General features: G+C 51.1%; 1 protein-coding gene across 1 annotated transcript in view; it reads right to left on the bottom strand.

Annotated features, from left to right (window-relative positions):
* ANTXR1 (ANTXR cell adhesion molecule 1) overlaps positions 1–23666 on the bottom strand; it is a 126319-nt gene that overhangs the window by 91979 nt on the left and 10674 nt on the right. The window contains exons 2-8 of the mRNA XM_068156574.1: positions 19484–19555; positions 18556–18627; positions 15198–15279; positions 13817–13850; positions 11221–11300; positions 9213–9281; positions 5480–5560 (exon numbers count right to left, since the gene is read on the bottom strand). Coding sequence (XP_068012675.1) covers positions 5480–5560; positions 9213–9281; positions 11221–11300; positions 13817–13850; positions 15198–15279; positions 18556–18627; positions 19484–19555 — 490 coding nt within the window. The remainder of the gene's footprint in view (positions 1–5479; positions 5561–9212; positions 9282–11220; positions 11301–13816; positions 13851–15197; positions 15280–18555; positions 18628–19483; positions 19556–23666) is intronic.

Raw genomic sequence — 23666 nt, 5'->3', positions numbered from 1 at the left:
TGTAGTCTCTGGGGCTCCAGCTCTACTCCAGCTCCATGCAGGCTCCTGCAGGGATCTCTTGCTCCTGGTGTAGTCTCTGGGCCTCCAGCTCTGCTCCAGCTCCATGCAGGCTCCTGCAGGGATCTCTTGCTCCTGGTGTAGTCTCTGGGGCTCCAGCTCTACTCCAGCTCCATGCAGGCTCCTGCAGGGATCTCTTGCTCCTGGTGTAGTCTCTGGGGCTCCAGCTCTGCTCCAGCTCCATGTAGGCTCCTGCAGGGATCTCTTGCTCCTGGTGTAGCCTCTGGGCCTCCAGCTCTGCTCCAGCTCCATGCAGGCTCCTGTAGGGATCTCTTGCTCCTGTTGTAGCCTCTGGGCCTCCAGCTCTACTCCAGCTCCATGCAGGCTCCTGGGGGGGGATCTCTTGTTCATACTTCTTGAGACAGCAGCCAGAGCCTGCAGCACATCCTTGTGGGAGCATGGCTTCACCTATCACCCTCTCTATGGGACACAACTGAACTCCTGTGGCCCTATTGCCTTAAAGGCCAAGAGTGGCCCTGCAGGTCACCTGGGCCTTGTTAGAAACCAGAGGCAGGAGGGCAGAGCAATGCTCAGAAGCTTCCTTTGGGCAGGCTGCTCCACCAGCCTGCAGACAGATGGCTTCACCACAGCACCTGCATATTTCTTACATTATTTTTGTCACCAAATTTGGGAATTCTGATTAGCAAAGAGGATGCTGAAGTTTAACAGCAGCTGACTGCCTGAGCAGAGCTCTGAGCCTAGATGCTCATCAGCAGGCTCTGCTGAAGCATTGAATAACAAAGTCTGTTGCCAATTAGAAGGCAGCAATTTATTTATGATGTGTTTCCTGGCCAGTAATATCTGCATGAGCTAAGCAAAATCAATCTGTGTAAGGCTTTTTCTTTTCCAGAGATGCATTTGAGGGCAGAAGGAAGTAGAAAATGTGATCATGAACATCACCAAAGGTAACAAGAAACACTCTGCAGCAGAGACTGGAGCTGCTGACTTTCTCTCTGGTCTCTGCAGACAGCCTGGCTCTGACAGAAGACAGATTCAGGATATCTGTGTGAGGCTCCTGCTCTGAATTGCCCCCTGGAGATCTCAGCCTTCCTTCCTGGCTGCAGAGCTCCAAGAGCCCAGCTTGCTGACCCTGGGCAGCTCAGAGTCCATGCTAGCAGACAGCTGGCCCAGACTGTCTGCAGCCCAGACTGTGCACATCCAGGACGTGTCTTGCAAAGCAAGTAAGATCCTCTCACCTCTCTCCCCCATCCATGGAGTCTCCCAGCACCAGAGTATCCCTTTGCAGCTGCAGCCTGAGCATCCAAGCTCAGGATGATCAAAGCATGGCTCTCATGCTCTGTGTGACGTTCACACCAAGCTCTCACAGAAGTCACCACGCTGCACACACCCAGCACTGCAGCTTGGCCCAGAGAACATCTGTGTAACAGCAGGATCTGGGGACAGGATACTGCCAGGCTAAAACCTCTGGGGAGAAGCAGTGCTGAGCTGCCACAGCAACTGGAAGGGCTGAAAATGGCCCAGGGCAGGTGGGCACCACTGCAGGTGCTCCAGGAGGAGTGCACAGGAGAGGCAGCTTCCAGGGATGAGTTGTTTGCACACTTCATACAGAGAGGAGAGTCCCACAGGCTAGTTCACTCTGCTCCATGTCTTAGGTATCACAACTGCTTCAACAGGCTTCCTGCAGCTCCCTCAGCATCCTTACTAAGGGACTGCAACTCTGAGATCAGCTCTGAGCCAGTGCCACTGCTTCACACGTGGCAAGGAGCAGGGAGTTTCTTGTCCCAAGGAACTACTCTTTCAATCAGTTTCTGTCAAAGCAAAGCAGTGACACTTTGACTTCCACCTTTCCTCCTAACAGACTCAACATTCCCATTAACCATGGGGGAAGCAGATGTTTTAGCACTTTCAGGGAGAAAAGAGCAATTGTTTGCTTAATGAAAAGAGAATCACAGAATCAGAGAACTCTTTGAGCTGGAAAAGCCTCTGAGAGCCTCCAGCCCAACCAGCAGCCCAGCACCACCATGGACACCAAACCATGGCCCCAGCTGCCATGGCCACAGGGTTCTGGAACACCTCCAGGGATGGGGACTCCACCACCTCCCTGGGCAGCCTGGGCCAGTCCCTGACCACTCTTGCAGCAAAGAATGTTTCCTCATCTCCAACCTAAGCCTCCCCTGGCACAATTTCAGGCCATTGCCTCTTGTTCTATCACCTGAGACTAGAGAGAAGAGCCCAGCCTCCTCCTGGCTCCAACCTCCTGTCAGGGAGCTGTAGAGAGCAATGAGGTCTCTTCTTAAACACCTCCAGACTGAACACCCCCAGCTCCCTCAGCTGCTCCTCACCAGAACTATTCTCCAGACCCTTCTCCAGCATTGGAACTTATAGGAGAGAAAGGCCCAAACCCTGCAGTGCTCTGAGTACCTTCAGCTCTCACTAGAGTCCTGATTTGAAGCATGACTTCATCATGGGACTCTATTTCCACAACCTCCAGGTCTGAATATCCTGGTGGTGCTCAGTGGGTGGCAGTCCCCCCCTGGAAGCACCAAGCAGATCCCCTTGCAGCTGCTAACTCAAAACTTGCTGCCCCCCCCAGAAGAGGAAGGGCATGTGAGGCAGGGGTATGAAACATCTGCAGCCCCAGCACCCTGCTCAACATCTCTGCTCAGCAGATGGAGAGGCCCAGCAAAGGCCAGCCTTAAGCTCCACTATTCCCAGCTCCCACTCTCTTCCTCATTCCAGAGGGACTTCTAAGTCCCCTGCTTCTGCACACACAGAGGGTGGAAAAAGACCTACTGCTTAGGACAAGGGGAAGAAGGAAGTCTGGCCACCTCAGCAGGAATACAGGAATTCAAACCCCATCAGTGCAGACCAGGACAAACTGAGATCTTCACATCTCTAGAGTGACTTCGAACACTTATCTCCCCCAGGGCTGTCATCATTTCATCTTTCCTTCCCCTGTTGTATCAACCAGGAGCTGGGAGCCCAACCAACCTCCTCTGCACATGGCTGAGCATCCTTGCTGCTTCTTACACAGCAACTGAAAGAAGCTTTCCAACCTCAGGGCTCTTTCACCACTGAAGTGCTTTCCTGGGGACACAAATGATTTGTTTGCTCTCTGGACAACAAGGACAAGAACAGAAGGAATGAGGGAGCTCATTTTCCAGCTACAGCAGGACTCTACACATCCTTTGTTCTTCTACAGAGTGATTTACATCCTTCTGGCCACTCCTTTTACACATCTTATGTCTAGCCAGCCTATGGCAATCACTCTGCTCAAAGCCAAGTGACAGATCAAGTCACAGATTCATTACTGCACAGGGACACTTCCCTGCAAGCCTCCTTTCCAGGGCTGGTAAATCTCTCACCAGTCAGCTGCAGTGTTCCTGAGGAGGTTCCTGAAGGCTGAAGTCTTCCAGGGAGTCAGAGCTGCTGCTGGAATTCATTAAAAACAGCTGCAAAGGGAATGCAGGGCTGGGAGGCTTTGTGTTGTTTTGTTGCTTTCCTCAATGCCATGCACCTGAGTGTCCAAGGCAGCTGAGGCAGCAGGCAGCTGAGGCAGCAGGTAGCTGAGGCAGCAGCCCCACACTTGCCCAGTGCCAGGAAAAGCAATTAGCAAGGGATTGTATTCCATCTCCATGTGAGAGCACAGGGGAATGGAGAGCCTGTGCCAAAGGAACACTTTGGCTTGGTACTGCCTGGTCAGAATACTGTGTACCCCTGCAAGCAGAAATCTGAGCCCCCCCTGGGGAACCTGCCCTGCCCAGCTTCCACTTGGGTCTTTCATCTGTGTTTGATCAGCTGAAAGGCCTATAGCAAAGCAAACACAACACCTGTCCTTGAGAGGGCTTCCCATCCCCCTTTGTAGCCATGGGAGACAATTTGATTGGAACAGTTCTGGGATATGACTGAGCAAGAGCAACAGCAAAAAGCTACCTGGGAGCTCCCCAGTGAACCCCTGACACATTGTATGCTGCTGCTGCACACAGCACACACCAGCTGGCCTGTGGTGCCCATCCTGCTCCTAGCTGAGACAGTATTAGGCTGCTCAGAGCATGAGCTAGAAGGAGGAAAGCTTCATCAGGCATCTTTGTTTCCCAGTAAAGACCTTGAAGCCATTTGCATGGGGAGGGAACCAATCCATGCCCTGTATTGGTTAGCTGTGCTGCTGCCTCTGGGATGAGCCAGCTTGGAGACCCAGCACTCCAGGCAGGAGCTGATCAATCTGAATGGGAAAAGTAGGTCTGGAGAGGGAAAATAGAGCAGAAAGCAGAGTCTGGGGGAGTTGGGCACACTTAGCAGGATCCCTTCCCCCATTCTAAGGAGATGAGCAGTGCAGCACATCCATCAGGACAGAATGGAAGGAATATAGGGACCAAAGAGTGCCCTAATCCTTCATGCAAGATGAGCTGTAGCATCCAGGCACAACTCCAGGCTGGGGACAGAGTGGGTTGAGAGCAGCCCTGAAGAAAGAGCCTTGGGGATGCTGGGTGCTGAGCAACTCCCCAGGAGCCAGCAGTGCCTCCTGCAGCCCCAAGGCAGCTGGGTGCTGGGCTGCAGCCAGAGCAGGGTGGGCAGCAGGGCAGCAGAGGGGATTCTGCCCCTGGGCTCTGCTCAGACCTCACCTCCAATCCTGCCTCCAGTTCTGCTGTCCCCAGCACAAGAAGGACACAGAGCTGCTGGAGTGAGGCCAGAGGAGGCCACAAAGATGCTCCAAGGGCTGGAGCAGCTCTGCTGTGAGCACAGGCTGAGGAAGCTGGGGCTGTGCAGCATGGAGAGAAGGCTCCAGGGGGACCTCAGAGCTGCCTGCCAGGACCTGAAGGGATCCTGCGGGAAGGCTGCAGAGAGACTTTTGCTGAGGGTGTCTAGAGAGAGAGCCAGGCCAAGGGGGAATGGTTTGAAACTGAGGCAGAGCAGGGTTAGAGTGGGGCTGAGGAAGAAGTTCTTCATTGTGAGGGGTTGAGAGCCTGGCACAGGCTGCCCAAGGAGGCTGTGGCTGCCTCCTGCCTGGGGATGTTGAAGGCCAGGCTGGATGAGGCCTTGAGCAGCTGAGTCTAGCTGAGCCATTCCAGGATTCTGTGGCCTCTGCTCTCCCAGTCCAGGGCAGGCATTTTCAAGCTGGCACCATGTACTTAGGCCATTCAGTTACTTCCCATCAAGGAGGGAGGCACACAAAGGTGGTGTTTGAGCTTAAATCTTCCTGTAGTCTGTCTTACTGATAAACTCTACCTGGAAGCAGCAGTTTTAGCACAAAGGCCACTTTTCCTGGACCAAATGTTTAAGTGATTTATTAGCACTCAGCAGGTCCTTGAGGGACATGGTTTAACAGTGCACTTGGTAGTGAGCTTGATAATCCTCAAGGCCATTTCCAGCCTCAACAATTCCATGATTCTATGAGAACCAAACCTTCAGCTGTGCAAGCAAACCCCAAGTACCATGCAGGGGCTGCAAGCACAATACTTACAGAGTCGATGATGCCCTGGAGGGCCTCAAAGCCATCGTTCACAGGGAAGACATGGTCTCTGCTGTCAGCAATTCTAGCCAGCTGGCAGGGGGGCAGGAGGAAATAAAACAGAAATGCAGAGAATGAGATAAATTAGCCAGAAGGCAGCAAATGAATTCAGCAATTAAAGCAAATTCTCCATAGTCAATTTTTTAAGGCTCCCTTAAGTCTGAAGACAGGGCAGAGAGTGGCTTTCACTGATGCCCAGAGCCTAACAGCTCTGAGTGCAAAACCTGTGCCCCACAGGACTGCAAATCACCCAGCACAGGGAGTGCCCAGCCCAGCAGTAGTGTGGAAGTCCCCAGTGCAGCAAAGTTCTTCACACTCAGCACTGAAACCAGGGAACTAACCAAACCTGTTCAGTGTTTTCACAACTAGAGAAGACTGATGCAGATGGGGTGACAGGATGAGAGGGGATGGAGTGAAGCTTGAGGAGGGAAGATTGAGACTGGAGATTAGGAAGAAATTCTTTAGAGCAGCATTCCAGTACCTGAAGGGGCTCCAGGAGAGCCTTGGGACAAGGGCTGGGAGTGCCAGGCTGAGGGACAGTGGCTTTGAGCTGGGAGAGGGGAGACTGAGACTGGAGATGAGGAAGAAATTGTTGAGAATGAGGGTGGGGAGAGCCTGGCACAGGCTGCCCAGGGAGGCTGTGGATGATCTTCAAGGCACTTTCCAACCCAAAGCACTCTATGAATCTGTGGCATTGTGCCCCATCTGCAGACACAGGCCTGATTCACCCCTCCTGTCAAGACAGAGATTTCACTCTTTGTCCTAGGTTCAACCATTAGAGAGCCAAAAAGAAGAAATCATGGGGGATTGGAGAAGAAGGGAGAAGAAGATCCTTTGGAAGCCTACATGACAAGGAAGAGAACCATCCATGAGTTAGTGGTAAGATAAGGGGAACCAGCACAGCATCTTTGAAGGGCTCCATGCAGGTTCCCTTTGTCAATAGCATGCTAAGGGTTAAGGCAAAAATCTAAGCCCAGTTCAGAAGTAATGAGCTCTCCATGCATCTGCTGGAGCAGGATCAGGTTTTACTGCTGCAAGGCCATGGCAGAGGCAGCATCCACCCAGCAGGCCTCTGGCGTTTCCTGTAGCACTGCAAAGCAGCCACAGATTCCTCCCTGAACCCTGCTGGCTCCACCTTTCCAGCTCCTCACTCACAACTCCAACTTCTCAAGCAAGCCCCTGAGCTGCCAGCCTCCTGGTTTGCATCCAGAGCAGTCCTCCAGGCAGCTCTCCCCTGCCTGCTCTGAGCAGAGAGGTAAAGCTGCTTGCTGCTTGCTGGCCAAGACACAGCAGCCTCAGCCTCTCTAAACCAGGATCTTTACAGCTGCCTCAACTCCTTCCCCATAGCTGTCCTCCTAGTGCACTCTGGGGGTTGTTGTGGGCTGGATTGGATCACCCAACAGGTTGGACATTTAGCCCAAGGAGTAAGTTTACCACCACTTTACCACCAGAATCTGGAGGTAAAATGAAATTCTGTTTACAAAAGCAGACTAAACACACAAGTATAAAAGGCAATAAACTGCTACAAATATTTACAGTTCAATAACAGCACAATACCTCCCTGTGCAACAATTCAGCTCTCATTCTCTCCCTGAACAAACCCACACATACCCCCCAACCCCTCTAGACACAGGATGTTGACTTGCTGGAGCGTGCCCAGAGAAGGGCAAGGAAGTTGGTGAGGGGTCTGGAGCACAGCCCTGTGAGGAGAGGCTGAGGGAGCTGGGGTTGCTTAGCCTGGAGAGGAGGAGGCTCAGGGGTGACCTTCTTGCTCTCTACAACCACCTGAAGGGAGGTTGTAGCCAGGTGGATGTTGATCTCTTCTCCCAGGCAGCCAGGCAGCCAGCACCAGAACAAGAGGACACAATCTCAGGCTGTGCCAGGGGAAGTTTAGGCTGGAGGTTAGGAAGAAGTTCTACACAGAGAGAGTGATTGCCCACTGGAATGGGCTGCCTGGGGAGGTGGTGGAGTCACCATCACTGGAGGTGTTCAGGAGGAGACTGATGGGGTGCTTGGTGCCATGGGTTAGTTGTTTAGGTGGGTTGGATTGGTTGATGGGTTGGATGCGATGATCTTGAAGGTCTCTTCCAACCTATTCTATTCTATTCTATTCTATTCTATTCTATTCTATTCTATTCTATTCTATTCTATTCTATTCTATTCTATTCTATTCTACTCTACTCTATTCTATTCTAAAGCCCAAAGGGCTCTATTACAGCCAGCCCCACTTGTCTCTGCCTCCCTGTACCACTGCAAACCCAAGAAGGTCAGGCAGGTCAGGCAGGCAGCATGCAAGGTCCCAGGCTGAACAGAGAAGCAAGAAGCAGCCCAGAGAGAGAGAAAAACAAACTTGTGCTGCAAAACATAAGAAATTCTGCAGCCCAATGAGGTGAGATGAACTCATCTGGCACTACTCTGGGTCCAACCCCTAAAGACTTGAACCCTCTGGCAAACCTGATTTGCAATCAAGCATAGCCCTAAAATGGTAACAGGGGTTCAGACACTCTCATCTAATTCCACTTCATTTCTTCAGCATCTGAATGACTTCAGGGAGGTTGGAACTGGGTGACCTTTAATGCCCCTTCCAAGCCAACCCATTCCATTAATCTGTGGGACTGGTGCCACTAAGGAAGCTGTTTGCTTTTTCACATCAAGAAAGCAAAGCTGGACTGAAACTGAACTGTTATATGGGAACACCTCAGTCTTGGGGGGAAAAAACAAAGTCCCCACAACAAGCTTCAGCCAGACTGATTTGCTGTTCCTCATGTGTCTTCTACTCTGCTTTCCTCTACCATGAGCAAGAGTTCTTGTGGGACAGTTCTCATGTAAGATTTACCATGAGGGTGGAAGAACACTGCAACAGGTTGCCCAGGGAGGATCTATTGCAATCCATCCTTGGAGATATTCAAGGTCAGACTTGACAGGGCTCTAAATCTAGTGCAGGATGTCCCTGCTCACTACAGGTAACCTTTGGAGGTCCCTTCCAACCCAACCCATTCTATGAAGGGGAATAAACCCAACAGCAGGCACTCACTTCAGACTATCAAACAGTCAGCAGAAGGAGCACTTGAGAAGTCCTGAGAAGGTGATTCAGGAGTGTTTGTGTGTGTGCCTCTGTGTGTCTCTGTGCCTCTGTGCATGTGTGTTTGTGTGTGTTTTTGTGTGTGTGTGTGCCTCTGTGCATGTGCTTGTGTGTCTCTGTGTGTCTGTGTCTGTGTGCCTCTGTGCATGTGTGTGTTTGTCTCTGTGTGCCTCTGTGCATGTTTGTGTGTCTCTGTGTGTCTGTGTGCCTCTGTGCATGTGTGTTTGTGTGTCTCTGCATCTGTTTGTGTGTGTCTGTGTGCCTCTGTGCATGTTTGTGTGTCTCTGTGTGTCTGTGTCTGTGTGCCTCTGTGCACGTGTGTGTTTGTGTGCCTCTGTGCATGTTTGTGTGTCTCTGTGTGTCTGTGTGCCTCTGTGCATGTGTGTTTGTGTCTCTGCATCTGTGTGCCTCTGTGCATGTGTGTTTGTGTGCCTCTGTGTGTCTGTGTGCCTCTGTGCATGTGTGTTTGCGTCTGTGTGCCTCTGAGCATGTGTGTTTGTGTGTCTGTGTGCCTCTGTGCCTGTGTGCCTCTGTGTGTGTGTGTGTCTGTGTTGAACATGCACCTTTGCCAAGTACCTCAGCAAGCCCTGGGGCCTCCTTTACCTGAGTCTCATTGAAGTCTTTCACACCAACACAATACACTGTGGCTCCCAGGTCCCGCGACCGATTCGCCTGGAAAGGGAGAGCAGGGGAAGGTGACTGCAAGGCTGATGGGATGCAAGTGCCTGAAAAGTCTTAATCACAAATTTAGCCTTTCTTTTTTTTTTTTCCCTGGGGGGTGGGGGTGTTTGCCAAAACAGAGCTTTAAAAGCTTTCCTCCCTGATTCTGCAGGAGCAGGTTTCATCTGCTGCTGGAGGAGTCATTTGCTCAGCAAAGCAGAACTCAGGGTAGTCAATGCTTGGGTTGGAGTCTCCTTCCTGGGGACTCCAATGCCCTCACACTTCCTTGTCCATTTTCATTTCATCACTTAGGACAAATCCCAGTATAACAGGAAACTAAACCTTTTAGGGTGCTTTTTGTTTCAGACATGTGCCTAGACTCATGATATCCATAGATGAAGAAACTTTGAGAGGTGATGGCTTCAACGAGGAAGGAGCTGGATTGAAATTGGACATCATGAAGAAATTCTTCCCCATGAGGGTGGTGAGGCACTGGAACAGGCTGCCCAGAGAAGTTGTCAAGGATTCAAGCCTAGACATGTTCAAAGCCAGGCTGGATGAGGCCTTGAGCAGCCTGGGCTGGTGGGAGGTGTCCCTGCCTATGGCAGGAGGTTGGCACTGGATGACCTTTAAGGTCCCTTCCAGCCCGAATCATTCTATGATTCCAAAGGTCTCTGATCTGTCACAGAGCTGTATCACTCCCACTCTTTACACAGCATCTCCTACTAATAAAGGGAGGGCATTCATAGGCTTGATTTTTCCAGATGAGGTTGTATTTACTATCCCCAAAGTAACTGTTCTAAAGGCTCTTGCCTGCAGCAGTGTGAATGAAGTCATTTAACCATATTTCATCAGAGGAGGAACAGCTGACCCAAACCCCATTCCCAGCACAGATGGCAGCAAGCCAGATTCTATCAGAGGACTGCAGGAGCTCAAACTGTTGAGGAGCAAAGTGCTTCAAAGTGCTTCACCATTCCAGTTCCACACTGAGAAACCAAAACCCAAACAATTCAAGCAACTCCCAGTGTTAGAGCTGAGTTGGAGATCTTGGTTCTAGCAGCTCATTCACTCCCCAAACCAAAACAAACAGAGCCTCTCAACTTCTTCATTCAGCTCTACAACTTGTTGTTCTTGTGGGTTTTTGATACCAGAAGGGAAGAAAAAAAGAGGTGGAGAGTCAGGAGGGGCACTCAAAGATTCCTGCCATTTGTTTGTGCTGCAGCAATCCTGAGTTCATCCTCCAAACCCCATTTCTTTGTTGTTATTGGATTTAAAGCTGCCCTTTGGACAGACCGAGAGGAAAGTATTCTGCCCATGACAAATGTGTGTAACAAAAGCACCTTCCAAGTTTAGGTCACCTTAATTGGGCTGACTGACAGGTGAAAATTGGTTCATCTCTGCAGAGCTGGCTATCAAAAGGCCATCAGGAGGAACACTACACAGCAAAGCTTTCCAGTGCCCAAGCTGCTGTTTATCCATCATTTTGCACAGCAGCTGGCTCGGTTAAGGAGGGCTTGAAAGCACATGCCTGACTCCTGGAAAGACTGGTGGAAAAGTTTGGGGCTGATCATCTGAAAGGCTTTCTGATGTGACAGATTACAGCAATACTCATCCCCTTTCTGCAGCCTTTCTGTGAAGGAAGGAAAGTGAAAGGAGAAGATTCAGGTATTTCCTGGGAGAACCTAATAAACATTGAGACTGCTCAGCTGTGAGCTATTCCTTCCTCAGGCTTCCTTTGGACTGGAAGTTTACACCCCCCCTCCTACCCTATGAACAGTCTGAGTTTGGATGAGTCAGAAGCATTGCTGCTGTTAATGTTTATCTTTAAGATTCCCATCCACAGAGTGAAGATTTGCAACCAGAGAAAAATGGTTTCCCTTTTTTTAGCCCTCAGAGCAGCAGGCGCAGACACTTCACTGTCTCCTTGGCTCACAGTGTGCAGCACACTCACCTCCCTCTCAGAGTAGAAGAACAGGTCCTCGTGGAGCTCTCCATCTGTCAGTGCAATGATGACACTTGCAGTCCTGTAACCTAAACACACAAACTTCTTCATCTCTTGGGTTTGAGTTGTAGTTGCTAAACCAGCCCACAAAGCATGACCTGTCAGCACCTCAAGGACCAGGAGCAGTGGATACTAAGCCCATGTCCTTACCTCTCAATTAGCTTTAGCAGACAAGAATTTCTGCACCTTCCCCACTCAGGCACCTGCCCTTCATGCCAGCTTTCTACCACTCTCCTTTTTATCTGACAGCCCCTCCTAACTACTTCAATATTTCAGACCAGGAGATTAGACTGCAGCCACCAAAACTCCCAGGCAAGGTCATCCTAGTTTTTTCCCCTGTCAATCCAAGAGGCTCAGAGAGAGGTTTTTTTGGTTTGTTTCAGCTTGGGATAAAAAACTCAGTTGGGATTTCAACAGCTGTGGGAGGAAAATGGACTAAAACCTTCCACCTTCCTATGTATCTTGTTTCAGCAGCAGTTAAACCTTGCAGCCTTCCCCTTCTGTTGATTATAGCTTGGGTTTTGCAAGTTTCAGTTTGTTGTCAGGAGTGGCCAAATAGAATTAATTCCTCTTTCTGACAGGGGACTCTGCAAGTACAATCACTCATAGGAAAGAGAAAGGCTCAGCGTGCCAAGGTGTCTGCAGTATCAATTCTGCAACCCTCTAGGCCATTTTCCTGCCACTATGGGCAGCTGTGCCTTCAAAAAGCTGCTGCTGAAGAGACAAAAATCCAAACAAGACACTCCTCTTATGACTGCAGGTCAGAGATCTGACAATTTATGTTCTTGGTGCCACTTTAGAAGTGCCCAGTTCTAAATAACACAGTACTGATGCACTAAGTGCTTGATAAACTGTAAGCAACACACAGGGACATTCATGTTGCAGATGCCTAGCTCAGATGCATGGTAGGTAAATGGAGGAGGGTGAGCACTTCTTGTACAACCTGAGGAGCCCCAAGCACCACCAGAGATGCCTTTACCCCTCCATTGACTACATCAGAAGCCTTTGGACCTACAACCTTAGGAGCCCAAAGCACCACCAGAGATACCTGACTACTACACCTTCAGAGATGCCTTTCCCCCTCCATTGACTACTTCAGGAGCCTTGGGACCCACAGCAGGTAGTATAAAAACTGCAGGTGGTGTAAACTCCTCTTAGTGGAGCAAAAACAAACACACAGAACAAATAAAAGGCCAATTAGGTCACCATTCAGACTTGAGGACCCACCTGCCTACTGCTTACATGGGACATGAACAGCAGCAGGTAAGAGCATCATCCACCCCAAAGCAAACTGCTTTAGCTGTCTGCTCCATTCTGCTGCAGTCACCTTTCACAGCTGAGTCCCAAAGCTCTGTGGACTTCAGTCACTGCTTCTTTTTATTCATGAGCAGCCCTGCAAAACCTTTAGGACTGGCTTTGAACCCCAACAGCTGGTTGCTATCCTTTGACTTCCAAGCAGCAATGTTTCTATTTCTGCTTCAGGCTTGGCAGTGCAGAACATTTGTCTTTTCCTTCCTTCTAATTAATACAAAGCTGTTTCCCCACGCCCCACCCCCAGTTTTCTGCACTTCTACTACTGGATTTAATAATTGCTTATTAAACCCCCCTTTTCCCTAACAGCATCTGCACACACTCCTGTTTCAGAAGGAGGAAGAAATGGCTGCCTGAGTCCCCAGGAAGAAAGAACAGGCCATGGGACAGTTTGAGGCTGTGGGTGCCTTTAAGAACCACAAAGTTGCAGACCTCCAGAGGGGTTAGAGAGGTCCAGGAGGTGGACCAGAGAAGTGTAATCTGTTGTCTTTCATTCCCATCAATCCTCCATCCCTATAAAACTGGCTGCAAAGTCAATTTTCTTCCCCTTTCCCCCTCCCTCTCTCCTCCCAGGAAGGACATGCAGGTTCTTCTCTCTCTCGTTGGGGGAGTGAGGCTTGGTGTTGACCTGAAGTGGCTTAATTTGGGCCTGGAGTTGCCAAGATGAATTTGTGCTGCATCACAATGGTGTTGGTAGGGAGGGTAGAGAGGTCTGGCAGGGAGAGGGCATGAAGGCTTGGGTTTGTTGGCCTGCTTTAAAGGGAGGTTTGTGTAAAGCTTTGGCTTCATGAGCTTCTGTGTTAAGCCCAGACTATGGATTTTGGTGTGTTTTATATAGTCTGTACTGTTGTATATAGCTGTGAACTGCCTTTCCATTCAAACTTCCCAACCCTATCCAACCCTTTGTGTGAGCAGTTTGGTTTTGTTTTGCCCCCTTTGGAGCAAGGAGCAATCTGCCCCCTCATTAAACCATGACAAGGTACCAGACAGTTTTGAGAACAGGCACCCTGAGCCAGCCTGGCTTCTCACTTCTGGCCTGACACACTCCTATCCCAGCTCTGGATCATTAGCCCCCCCATTCAACTGCCCTGAGTGCACTGCATCCCTGCAAGAACAGGAGCCACCCCCCACCTTTCCCACAGGGAATCTGCATTTCAAATCTATTGATCAGTCCAAAAGAGAGAGAGAGAGGAGAAAGAAAACAACAATTTGAAGGATCAAGAAAGTCTCTCACCATGAACATTTTCATAGTAAATCTGCTCACTTGCCTGCAATTAAAGCAGAAGATTATTAGCAACAAATTTACAGTAATACTTTGTGGGCATCCATGCATGCACCAGAGAGAAGAAGAGGAGAAGAGGGCAGTGAGGATGTCATGTGTGGAGCCTGCACATTAACCTCTGCTTTCAGAGGCATCTGCTCCACAGAACCATGGTTCTGCTGTGCTACTTCAAGGTCTTATCTAAGATAACTCAGGATATCTAAGATAACTTCTCTAAGATAACTTCAAGGTCTTATCTAAGATAACTCAGGATATCTAAGATAACTTCAAGGTCTTATCTAAGATAACTCAAGATCTCTAAGATAACTTCAAGGTCTTATCTAAGACAACTCAGTCAAACCCCAAGGCCATTGGCCAGCATTAATGTAGCCTCCCACAGTTCTGCTATCTGAAGATGTCACTCACCTCCCTCTTCAGAGGAATGTCACAGCTCTTTGGACAGATTCCCTGGCACCTCAGGATCAGCTCTAGCAGCAGATAAAACAACTGCAGGGAGGCAGTTCTCTGCTTCTGTAATGTTTATATCTTTGTTGTTGTGACATTCTGTTGGTGTCATTATTTTTCTGTCATTATGCTTCTGGTATTTTTATGCTGCTTTGCAGGGCAAATGCCTCAGTGTGCATCAATGCAAAACTAAAAAGAGGCCACCCTGACTGTGTTTGGCTGATCAATTCCATTTCTGTCCTGAATTTGAAGGGAGGTTTTTGGTCTGGGCTTTGATTCTGGACTCCAGGTGAAGAGCCAACCTCTCTGTCAGGTCAGCTGAATGTTTGCTGTGTGTTCACAAACATTTTCAACAGGCTGCCAGCTCCACACTCCTCCAAAATGCATGTGAAGCACAGGGGTGGGAGGGGGTTCAGGAGCTCAGGTTTATAGAAACTCTTGAGCATGTAAAATACACAGAAGGAGAAGATCAGAGCAGGCAATAACTTCTGTGCAGTACTATTTATCTGTTAGTGAGAACAGGCTAGAGCCAAGGCCTCAGCCTTCAGCCAGCTCTAATAAGCCACTACAGCACCCATGCAGAACAGCTTTCAATCCTCTGTGAACATTGTTCCACGTGGGACTGCAATGCCAAAGCTTCCTGCATGGCCCTAAGCTGAGAAGGCAGCTCCCCCCTATGAGCTGAAGGCAAAAAGGAAGATCAGCAGCAGGGCTGGCAGCTGCCTCCTACCAGCTCCAACAACCTCTGCACACTTCAGTGCACCTCTTGCCTAGAAGGGAAATGGCCCTGCTTACCTACCAGAGATTTCCTAACCAGATTCCTTAGCTCAGCACTTCCTGAGGAGCACCCAGACCCAGTTTAGAGGCAGGGCAGCATGCATCCAGTTACCCTTTCAAATCCTTCATGCATGTAGGTGTCGCCTCCCGGAAGGACTTTCTGCAGCTCTTCTAGACCCTGCCGGATCTGTTCCCTGGAAGGAGGCAGATCCCCTGTTAGATCCCAGATCAAACTTGTCAGGAGCTGACAGCCAGGTGAAGAATGCATGGCAGAACCAGGCACAGAGAGGGGAAAAGGATTTAACCCAGTATTTCTATAGGGCAAGGAGATGTTCCAGGCTAAGGTGATGTCTGGGTAGATACCTTCCCAAGGCAGTGGAACAGAGCAGATGTGCTCCCAGTTCCCATGGCCAGGGGAAAGCATCACAAGGGAAAGCATCACAACAGCAGCAGATCCTAGGTCAGTGCCTGCACAGTTCTTCCTGTGTATCCTTGCTCAGGTGCAGTAGCAGAGCAGCTGACTTGCACCTGGCTCACTTTCCACTCATGCTGGATGACTTTACTCTGGAGACATTCAAACCCCATCAACAGGTACAAACTGGAGCCCAGGAGGTTCTACCTCAACATCAAGAGAAACTTCTCTGGTGTGAGGGTGGCAGAGCCCTGGAGCAGGCTGCCCAGAGAGGTTGTGGAGTCTCCTTCTCTGCAAACTTTCAAAACCCATCTGGATGCATTCCTGGGTGACCTGCCCCAGGTGATACTGCTCTGGCAGGGAGGTTGGACTCAATGATCTCTGGAGGTCCCTTCCAGCCCCTACCATTCTGTGATTCTGTGACTCTCTGATTCAGTGACACAAAAAACTACCCTGGCAGCAGCTCCAGCTTATTTGGACATCACACCTTCAGGTCCCATTCAAACTGGCTTGAAGATTAAACCCCTTCCCCGTAGCTCACTGACTCAGAGGATCTGTTTTCATCTTCTCCAGAGCCCCCAGGCACAGTGACAGACTAAATGGGGTTTGGGTATCCACTTGTCCCCCTGAGCTGCAGACACAAAACTCTGGAAAGCCAATTACAGGCCAGAAGACTTTAGTCCCTAGATAAAACCCTGCAGTGGGGGAAGGGTGTGTGTGTGTCTCTCTCTCTGAGCATTTCCACACAGAAAACAGTTTTGCTCCTGTATTTTTACCTGCTTCAGAAAGCCCCAGCTGGTGTGACCCTCACATAATTCATCTGCCAGCTGTGAGTGCAGCAGTGTTAACATCACCCAGCCTGCAGAGCAGGAGCTCCCACGGGGCTGCTTTTGCAGTAGGTTGAATGCTCAAACATTCAGGAACTCATTCTGAACCCTGACACCCCAAAACTCCTGAGCCACTCAGCTGTGCCTCACAGGTGGGCAGACATTCCCTGCCTTCAGCAAGACAAGGGAGAGAAGGTTTTGCCATTGCTCCTCTAAGAAGGTGTTAACTCAAGGAGCAGAGTGAAGCTCGCACCTGGTTTGTCAGCCCTCCAGTAAGAACCAGCAGCTCTCCAGTCAGCTGCCTTTAGACTAATACCACATCAATATTGTGTTCCCAGCCAGGCTTTCTAGGACAGCTGGATAAATATGAAATACATTTCCATGGGGAAGCACTCAAAGGAAACAGTTAAGTCTCACAGCTTAGAGCTTGAACAGAGCAGAGGTTTTTGCATTGGGGGAGCGCTGACGGGGTGGGAGACAGCAAGAGGCAGGCAGCAGGTTTCCCTCTGGCACCCAGTCAGGGGTGGTTTGCTCTCTTTCCACCCAAGCAATGTGCAGCCTGCTGGGTTTGATGGCAGCTTTTCAAGGCTGGTGTGCCTGTGGCCTGCTCTTTGGCAGAGTGGCCAGCTCCTGAGTTGTTGCTCTATAGGAGCTGCTCTGGTATGCAGCTCCATGGCCATCCAAGATGTAAAACACATGCTGGCTTGCACAGCCTTCACATGTGGTACATATATTTTTTGCTCCACGTGGCAATGAAGTTAGCAGAGGAAGCAAAAGCCATGGAAGGACCTCATCCAGCTCTCCTTGAAGCCAGAGTTAAAAAGAAATAACATAAAAATCCATCCCATAGCTTTTTCTGGGATTTACTTGGGGATCCAGAAGGGGATGAGAAGAATCTGCCTCAGAGCCATGGCAACCAAGCTGTCCCTGCCCAAAAGCACAGTCCCTCGCAACCCATCCTCAATGCTGTTTGCCTACCTTGGAGGTTCAGACCTCCTAAGCAATCCTGTTCACCTCCACCTCAAGAGTGTGGTATCAGCAGCAGCTTGCAAGGCTGTTTGGATGGGGAGGGAGTTTCACAGAATCACAGAATGGTGGAGGTTGGAAGGGACCTCTGGAGAGCAGCCAGTCCAACCCCCCTGCTGACAGCTTTGCCCTGGTCAGGCTGCACAGGAATATGCCCAGGTGGGTTTTAAAAGCCTGCAGGGAAGGGGACTCCACAACCTCTCTGGGCAGCCTGCTCCAGGGCTCCAGCACCCTCTAAGTATTTTTCCCTTAAGTTCAAGTGAAGCCTCCTGGGTTCCAGCTTGTCTCCACTGCCCCTTGTCCTGCCACTGGCCACCAGTGAACAAAAGCCCAGCCCCACCCTCACAACCTCCACCCTGTAGGCATCTCTGTAGGCAGCTACAAGCCCCCTCTGGGGCTGGTCTTCTCCAGGCTCAACAGCCCCTGGGCTCTCAGCCTTTGCTCTTCACAGAGATGCTCCAGCTCCTTAATCATCCTGTGGCCCTCTGTTGGACTCTCTCCAATAGTTCTCTGTCCCCCTTGAACTGGGGAGTCTAGAACTAAACCTAGGACTCCAGATGTGGCTTCAGCAGGGCAGAGCAGAGGGGCAGAAGAACATTCCTCGGCCTTCTGCTGGCCACACTCTTCTTCATGCCCCCTGAACACCATTGAGGCCTTCTTGGGCACGAGGGCACATTGCTGGCTCATGGGCATTTTCTTGTCCCCCAGGTCCTTCTCCATGGAGCTGCTTGTCAGCAGGCCAGCCCCTCATTTGTACTGCTGCAGGAGGTTGTTCCTCCCTAGCTGCAGGACCCTGCACTTGTCCCAGTTGAAATTCATGAGGTTCACCTCTGCCCAACTCTCCAGCCTGCCCCAGTCACCTGCTTGCAGAAGAAAGTCCCTAGCAATGTTTCCGAGGCAGTAAGGCTCTTGTTCCCCAACAACAGCCTGAAAACCTGGGCAAGGCATGTTTTCTCTCAGTGAAAGCAGCTTGAAAGCTTTAATTGCTGACAGGAAGACATTTAGAAGTTAAAATGAAGAAGGCAACCTCTGCCTTAAGAGGCCTGAATGCATTCCAGCAGGGAGTGTGGAAGTGGGTAGGTGACTCAAACAGTTAAACTGGAAACACACAGGTGAGAGAGCACTGCTCACACTGCCCTGGAAATCACTGAGGGAGGAAAGCTACAGGGACACAAAAGCTGCTACACTTTTACATCTCTTCTTACCTGTCTTCTGTCAACCTCATCAGGATTGAACCTCGAGTGGAAAAGACAATGAAGGACATCCTCAGCTGAGGGCTGCAGAAAGGGAGGAGAAAAAAAGGCAAAAGGGAATTATTTGGGAGTTCCAGAGCAGAGCTTACAGACTCTGTGACACCAAACATACTGTGACTGCTCTCTGCAGTCTAACTCCACAGGCTGAGGCAGCACTGAGCAGTGAAAGATTCTCTGCCCTGAGCAAACCAGGAAGAATCCTTCTAGAAGAAGATGTAAGGAACACCTTAGGATTGCCAAGGCAGAAAGGCCTCCATGCAGCCTGGGGTCACTATGGAGAGGAAGGAAGGCTGCTCCTCATAACCCATCACACACTGGCCTGGGGACTCCTCATCCAGTCCCAAGGCATTCAGTGCCTGAAAGCAGACTCAGTTCCTCCCAGTATCTCAAAATCTCTTCCCAGTGTTCCTGGTAACACCCAGTGCTGCTCAGTCTCTCCCAGCATGCCCCCAGTGGCCTCCCAATCACTTCCAGTGCTCCCAGGGTGCCCCCAGTGCCCCCCAGTCCCTCCCTCCCAGCACTCCCAGTAACTCCAAAATCCCTTCCCAGTGCCCCCAGTAATACCCAGTGACCTTCCAGTCCCCAAACCTCTGTACCTCAGGCAGCAGCCAGCCACCTCAACAAGGGCATTCCTTCCCCACAAAGCCAGGATTTGATCCATGGGAGTCAGGCAGGGGAAAAGTGAACAATTAGCTGATCTACTCCTACCTGCTGCATGGCAGCAGCCTGGGGGCCAGCAGTCAATGGGAGGGGCTGAGGAAAGCACTGAGAGCTGCCCTGCACCACAGGAGTGGCCTCAGCACCTGTGAGCAGCTGAGAGCAGCCTGCAGGCACTGCAGTCCTCTCCCTGGGGCAGAGCTCCCTGCAGCCCTTTTCTTACCTGATGAACTTGTGGGCCAAGTGCTCCACAAAGTGATAGATTTCATTCCAGTGGTGCAGCACACTTCCTGATCTAAGGAGACAACCAGGACAGGAGAGATTAGTTGAATTGCTGCTGTTGGGGTTTTCCCAGCCTCGTGTCTCATTGTGCATTGCTCAGTCAGTCACTTCTTTGGTTGAACACTCACTGCCCCCAGCCTTCCTCTGGAGATCCATTGAACTGTAACTGACAGCTCCTACCTGACTGTGAAAGGCAACACTAATTCACATTCCAGGCAAGTGTGGGGAGTGACACTGCAGTGACCCCAGACCCTCAGCACAGCTTCACACAACAAACCCTGAGTGAAGAGCTGGCTCTGGGCAGCAGTTTAGATTCACAGAACCACAGTGTCAGGGGTTGCAAGGGACCTCTGGAGATCATCCAGTCCAAGCCCCTGCCAGAGCAGGGTCACCCAGGGCAGGGCACACAGAACACAGCCAGGAGGGGTTGGAACCTCTCCACACAAGGAGACTCCACAGCCTCTCTGGGCAGCCTGATCCAGGCTCTGGCACACAGGGACAGAGTTTTCCCTTCTCTTCCCCTGGCACCTCCTCTGCTCCAGCTTGCCCCCAGTGCCCCTTAGCCTGGGCCTGGACATCCCTGAGCAGAGCCTGGCTCCAGCCCTGCACATCTTCATCCCCAGCATTGAGGGCAGCCCTCAGGCTCCTCTGCTGCAAGCCCCAGCTCCCTCAGCCTGGCCTCACAGGGAGATGTTCCACTGCCTGCAGCAGCTCTGGGGCTCTGGGATGGACTCAAGCACTTCTCTGAGGGATTCTTGACCTGAGGGGCCCAGAGCTGGCCACAATGTTCCAGATGTGGCCTCACCAGGGCAGAGGAGAGGGGGAGGAGAACCTCTCTGGACCATACTCCTCCTAATCCACCCCAGGATGCCCTTGGCCTTCTTGGCCACAAGGGCACATTGTTGGCTCATTGGCATCCTTCTGGCCACCAGGACCTCCAGGTCCCTTTCCCCTGTGCTGATCTCCAACAGGTCAGTCTCCAACCTCTGCTGGTCCCTGGGGTTGCTCTTTCCCAGATGTAAGACCCTAACCTTGTCCTTGTTGGATTGCCTTTGTTTTCTGCCCAGGCAGCCCTGCAGCCTGGCCAGGTCTGGCTGAATGGCAGCACTCCCGCTGCTTGGTGCTTGCTGACATTGCAGTGCCTGCCCTGCCACAGCCACAGCACTGTGCAGAGCCTTCAGCTCAGCAGCATTTTGAGACTCAAATGCAATTGGAGGAGCAGATGATTAAACCTCTCTGGCATTTGCACTGTGCTAGAGACTATGAAAAGTGAAATACCTTAGCTCCACATCTTGCCTGTTCTGGCTAATTCTTTCACATTTTAATTGAAGGCAGAACATTAATTTCACTCCTCATCTTACCTGATGAACTTGTGGGCCAAGTGCTCCACAAAGTGATAGATTTCATTCCAGTGGTGCAGCAAAGGCCTCATCCAGCCTGGCCTTCAACATCCCCAGGCAGGAGGCAGCCACAGCCTCCCTGGGCAGCCTGTGCCAGACTCTCACCACCCTCATAATGAAGAATTTCTTCCTCAGCCCCACTCTAACCCTGCTCTGCCTCAGCTTCAAACCATCCCCCCTTGGCCTGGCTCCAGACACCCTCAGGAGAAGTCTCTCTGCAGCCTTCCTGCAGGATCCCTTCAGGTCCTGGCAGGCAGCTCTGAGGTCCCCCTGGAGCCTTCTCCTCTCCAGGCTGCACAGCCCCAGCTCCCTCAGCCTGTGCTCACAGCAGAGCTGCTCCAGCCCTTGGAGCATCTTTGTGGCCTCCTCTGGCCTCACTCCACAGCTCTGTGTCCTTCTCCTGCTGGGGACCCCTGAACTGGAGGCAGGATTGGAGGTGAGCTCTGAGCAGAGCAGAGCCCAGGGGCAGAATCCCCTCTGCTGCCCTGCTGCCCACCCTGCTCTGGCTGCAGCCCAGCACCCAGCTGCCTTGGGGCTGCAGGAGGCACTGCTGGCTCCTGGGGAGTTGCTCAGCACCCAGCACCCCCAAGGCTCTTTCTGCAGATTGGATTTTTGATTCTTTATGTTGTAGGAACCAAGGGAAAAAAAATAGGTTAATCAGACTCTTTCAGCACTAAACATCCCTTCTGGCACAAACACTTCCATGAATCCTGGAATATCAACATTGGGAAATAATTCCTTCCTGGAGCTGGAAAATCAATCTGTCAGCACTTCATTGATTGAGTACAATTAAAAATGCTTACAGAGGAAGCTCCAGCTCTAGTGGAGCCTTCACTGACCTGCAGCCTGGGGAAGCAAAGATGAACATCTCAGGAGATGTCTTTTCCACTTCACAAATGGAAAGGCCTCTGACTCTTCCACTTTGGAGCTGAGAATGCAATGGATAGGCTCAGCCCAGCAGTGCACACCAGCCCCAGCCTGGCTGCAGCCAGCAGCACATCAGTGCCTGGCAGCACAGCAAGCAGCCCAACCACTGCCCTCTACTCCATAGACCTGATTCTCCTTTCCAGCCTTGGCCTTTCCCATCTGCTCTGGGATTCTTGAAGCTTTTCTTTCTCTGTATGACTTCAGTATGTCCCAAGACAGTCTTAGATGGCCTGCAGTGAGGACCCTTGCAGACTTACAAGAGCCTATGGTCCTTGTGAAAAACCCTCCAGCCCTGCAGGGAACCCTCCAGCCCTGCAGGGAACCCTCCAGCCCTGCAGGGAACCCTCCAACCCTGCAAGGAACCCTCCAGCCCTGCAGGGAACCCTCCAGCCCTCATTGCACAAAGGACTTGGTACCAAATGCACCTCTGGAAAGACAACAGCAGAGGAAGCCCTGGTTTGTCCATGGCTTTCAGGGATGAACTGCAGAGGAGACTCAGTCACAAGCCAATGTTAACAGTGCTGGATTACATTTTGGCTCTGTTTCATCATCATCATCACCAGGACCTGAAATCATTACTGGTGCTCCAGGAAATGTGTATCAGAGCAGACCAAAGAAACACCAACAGCAAAGCACAGCAGACAGGGTGGGAAGATTGGTGCTTGGTAATAGATAATAGGTGAGCTGTGGAGAAGAGGAGGCTGAGGGGAGACCTCATTGCTCTCTACAGCTGGAGCTGGGTGGGGGTTGGCCTCTGCTCTTTGATAGCAGGTGACAGGACCACAGTAAATGGTTCCAAGCTGCACCAGGGGAGGTTCAGGATGGATGTTAGGAAATATTTCTTCACTGAAAGGGTTCTCAAACATTGGAATGCTCTGCCCAGGGCATTGCTTGAGTCACCATCCTTGAGGGTGTTCCAGCAGTGTGGAGCTGGTTCTTAGGGACATGGTTTGGTGGTGACCCTGCAGTGCTGGGTGGAGGGTTGGACTGGATGAGCTTGGAGGTCTGTTCCAACCAGACCTATTCTGTGATTCTGACTCTGTGATTCTGCACCTCAGGACTTGCTCTCAAACAGGAAAATTAACCCCTGCTGCATCCAAACTGCAAACTGACAGAACAGACACAAAATGCTCAGCCCCAGGTGCAAACTTCTCTTGGGTCTATGGATAACTCTGAGCTATTGAATACAAAAGCCCTGTAGGGCCCAAGAGTGCCAAAGGGCTCAAATGATTTCTGAGAACTGGCTTGAAGTTAGGTATTTATTGTCTTTAAATTGTGGGGCATAAAATAAATGCATCAGCCTCCAGGAAACAGAGGAAGCCCAGGCTTTGCTGACCATAAACCAGTCCCTGCCTCCTCCAGTGCCATGCATGCTGCTTCAGACCACACATGCACCCCTAAGTAACCCACACCCCATGGAAGCTTCACATCTTGCCTGAACCATCTGGTGGCAGTCAGGAACTCAGGACCCTTTCACAAGCACAACCTAACCAACCTTCCCCTAACCATGAGGTTAAATGACCACACTGCAGCTCTTCTTGAGGGAAAACTTAGCTCTCAGTCCCTGCCAAGAGGGAAGCTTTGGCTTGCTCCTGCTTCCAACAGGACACTGCCCCAGAGTCACAGAATGGGTTGGGTTGGAAGGGACCTCAAAGCTCATCCAGTTCCAACCCCCTGCCATGGGCAGGGACACCTCCCACCAGCCCAGGCTGCTCCAGGCCTCATCCAGCCTGGCCTTCAACACCTCCAGGGAGGAGACATCCACAACCTCCCTTCCAGTCACTGCTGTGACACCCT

The sequence above is a fragment of the Melanerpes formicivorus genome, unplaced genomic scaffold (genome assembly GCF_026170545.1).
Source record: "Melanerpes formicivorus ecotype bairdi unplaced genomic scaffold, bMelFor1.0.p_v2 SCAF_34, whole genome shotgun sequence".
Taxonomy (NCBI): Eukaryota; Metazoa; Chordata; class Aves; order Piciformes; family Picidae; genus Melanerpes; species Melanerpes formicivorus.
Note: the sequence above shows the minus strand (reverse complement) of the source record. Positions and strands in the feature narration are given on the sequence as shown.